The sequence below is a fragment of the Olea europaea genome, chromosome 16 (assembly GCF_002742605.1).
Source record: "Olea europaea var. sylvestris chromosome 16, O_europaea_v1, whole genome shotgun sequence".
NCBI lineage: Eukaryota > Viridiplantae > Streptophyta > Magnoliopsida > Lamiales > Oleaceae > Olea > Olea europaea.
Genome location: NC_036252.1, coordinates 7382532 through 7384669, shown reverse-complemented (window position 1 = coordinate 7384669; position 2138 = coordinate 7382532). Strand labels below are relative to the sequence as shown.

Sequence of the window (2138 nt, the reverse complement as noted above, 5' to 3'; positions counted from 1 at the left end):
CCGTTTATTTATTATCAACGTATAAAGAGTTGAACTTCATAAAGCACAGAAAGCATAATATGGAAACTGTTATTCTTTGGCCTACTGGATCAAGTTAAAACATATAACTGGCTTGCAAGATCTTTGGCCACATTCAATAAGAACTGTAGAAATATCGTAACTCAGCCAGAAAGGATCAATTTTATTATGTCCCAAAAGATATCCCAGTTGTTCTAATAAACCATATGTTTAGCACCATGCTCGCAAGATTTTCATCTTTCTTGTTTGCTTGATATAATTAAGCAAAACTAATTAGGAAAATAACTTTAAAATTACCCAGTTTTGGAACCTGTGCTTAATTCCTAAATACAACGAATGTGCAAGTTAGTCAAGTTTCAGATTGAAAATATCGATTTCTTATCAAAGACTGGGCACTGAGAAGAACCAAGGAAGATTAAGGTCATCATCCCTTACCGGGACAGAGATGGCAGGAAGTCCAAGAAGATTTGCAGTCACAATGAATCGCATTAGATTTCCTGAGAAGAAGATAAAATTCATTAATATCCTAATTCAATTTACTCTGTAACAAGCTGCTCCCGTAATTGTAGCATATTAAGTGATGATCTGAAAATTTCAATTTATGTAGTTTCATTGTTTAATAGAGAAGTGACAAATGGGTCCTATACCAATTCTCTGGTGGAAACTAGTAATAGTTTCATATTCATCTACTGTATTACTTGTAAAAAACAGTGAAGGCACTAAACATTATTGGATTAGAAAGAAGAGAACTTGCTTGTAGAAAAAGTAATGGAGAAACCAAACCTGTAACTTGCAAATCTGTCTCTCCAGATTTAAGGGCATTTGAAGGTATTAGAGGAGCTGTCATGCTGATGAAAAGAAGGCGTAATATTTCAGCACTAGTTGATTTATAACGCAACAAGTAGAGAATGAAAAAGTTCAAGAAACCGTTTAGGATTATCATTCCTGCACAAACATGCAATACAAGTATTTTGGGAAAAGAATTGGATTACAACACTGCATGCACATAATCAACAAGCACTTCACTGGAATCACTGGACCAGTTTCGACCTCAATAAGCAAGTAGGTTTAGCTTAATATGAAGATGATTAGATGAACTATAAATATTCGAGCAAACATCCGTAGAAATGTATAACTGTTTCTTATTCTCTTCAACAGTATATATGTGTACAAGATATTCCCTAAATCTAAAAGTTCAAACAAAGATAAGAGCATGTTTGAAAAGTGTTTATAAATGGTTTAAGTTATTAATAGATAGAAATAAGTGGTGGATAAGTAAGTCGTACTTGTGGGTCCCCGAAATGTGTGTGGATAAAAAAGTGGCTTAAGTGTTTATAAACTATTCATAATCATGAGCCAAACATGAGCACAAATCAATACACTAGAGACAACTTCCTTCCAGAGCTCCTCTACCCCAATTTGGAAAGAGAGAAGGGAAATAAGAAATAAGTAGGTAGGAAAAATGAAATACAGTGCAAAAACTGTGTATGTAGATATGTTAAAGACTCAGCCTAATATTAAAATCGCTGAAATTCAGGAAGCGAAGAATTTATGGCTGTGGAAACATGCAGGAGCGAAAACACAAATACATGTGAATATTCTAGAAACGGCTGTTGATTGGAATAGATAGTGTCTAAATACAATATGAAATCAGACTATCTCCAGCCCTGTACCAAAATTTACACCAAACTAAAAACCATCTCCAATCCATTGCACCAAAAATTACACCAAATGAATAATGTTTGATTTTTTCTTCATATTTTCATTCTTAACAATTTATTTATCTAAAAATTTATTTATTTATTTAATAAACTACTAAATAAATTACTAAACAAATAATTACAATTTGTTAATGAAAATATTGAGTTCATCATAATTATTATTATTATTAATTAAGAATTAAAATTTGTTTTATAACAAAAAAAAATGACACAAATATCCTTAACTAAAATTTGGTTCAACATGGAAAAGGAGGGCAAAAAGGATATTAAACATTTTGGTGCAAAATGGTGCAAGGGAAAACACTCTTCACTATTCACTTGCACCATTTTGGTGCAAATTATGGTGTTGGGTTGAAGAGGGTTTTCAACAATTTTTTTTTTTTTTTTTTTTTTTTTTTT

The 2138-nt window shown here is 31.8% G+C and overlaps 1 protein-coding gene across 1 annotated transcript; it reads right to left on the bottom strand.

Annotated features, from left to right (window-relative positions):
• Positions 1-10: 10 nt before the first annotated feature.
• Positions 11-1686, bottom strand: LOC111412798 (fatty acid amide hydrolase-like). Its single transcript, XM_023043699.1, has 2 exons — positions 802-1686; positions 11-515 (listed from the first exon to the last, which is right to left on the bottom strand). Exons 1-2 carry the CDS (start codon positions 959-961, stop codon positions 400-402), a joined length of 276 nt encoding a protein of 91 aa, XP_022899467.1. The 5' UTR covers positions 962-1686; the 3' UTR covers positions 11-399.
• Between the last annotated feature and the right edge of the window lie 452 nt (positions 1687-2138).

Excerpts from the sequence above, each read along its gene's own strand:
- LOC111412798 (XM_023043699.1), bottom strand. The coding sequence starts at position 961 with ATGATAATCCTAAACGGTTTCTTGAACTTTTTCATTCTCTACTTGTTG. Across the intron at positions 516-801 it reads GACAGATTTGCAAGTTACAG|GAAATCTAATGCGATTCATT; the intron begins GTTTGGTTTCTC and ends TCTTCTTCTCAG.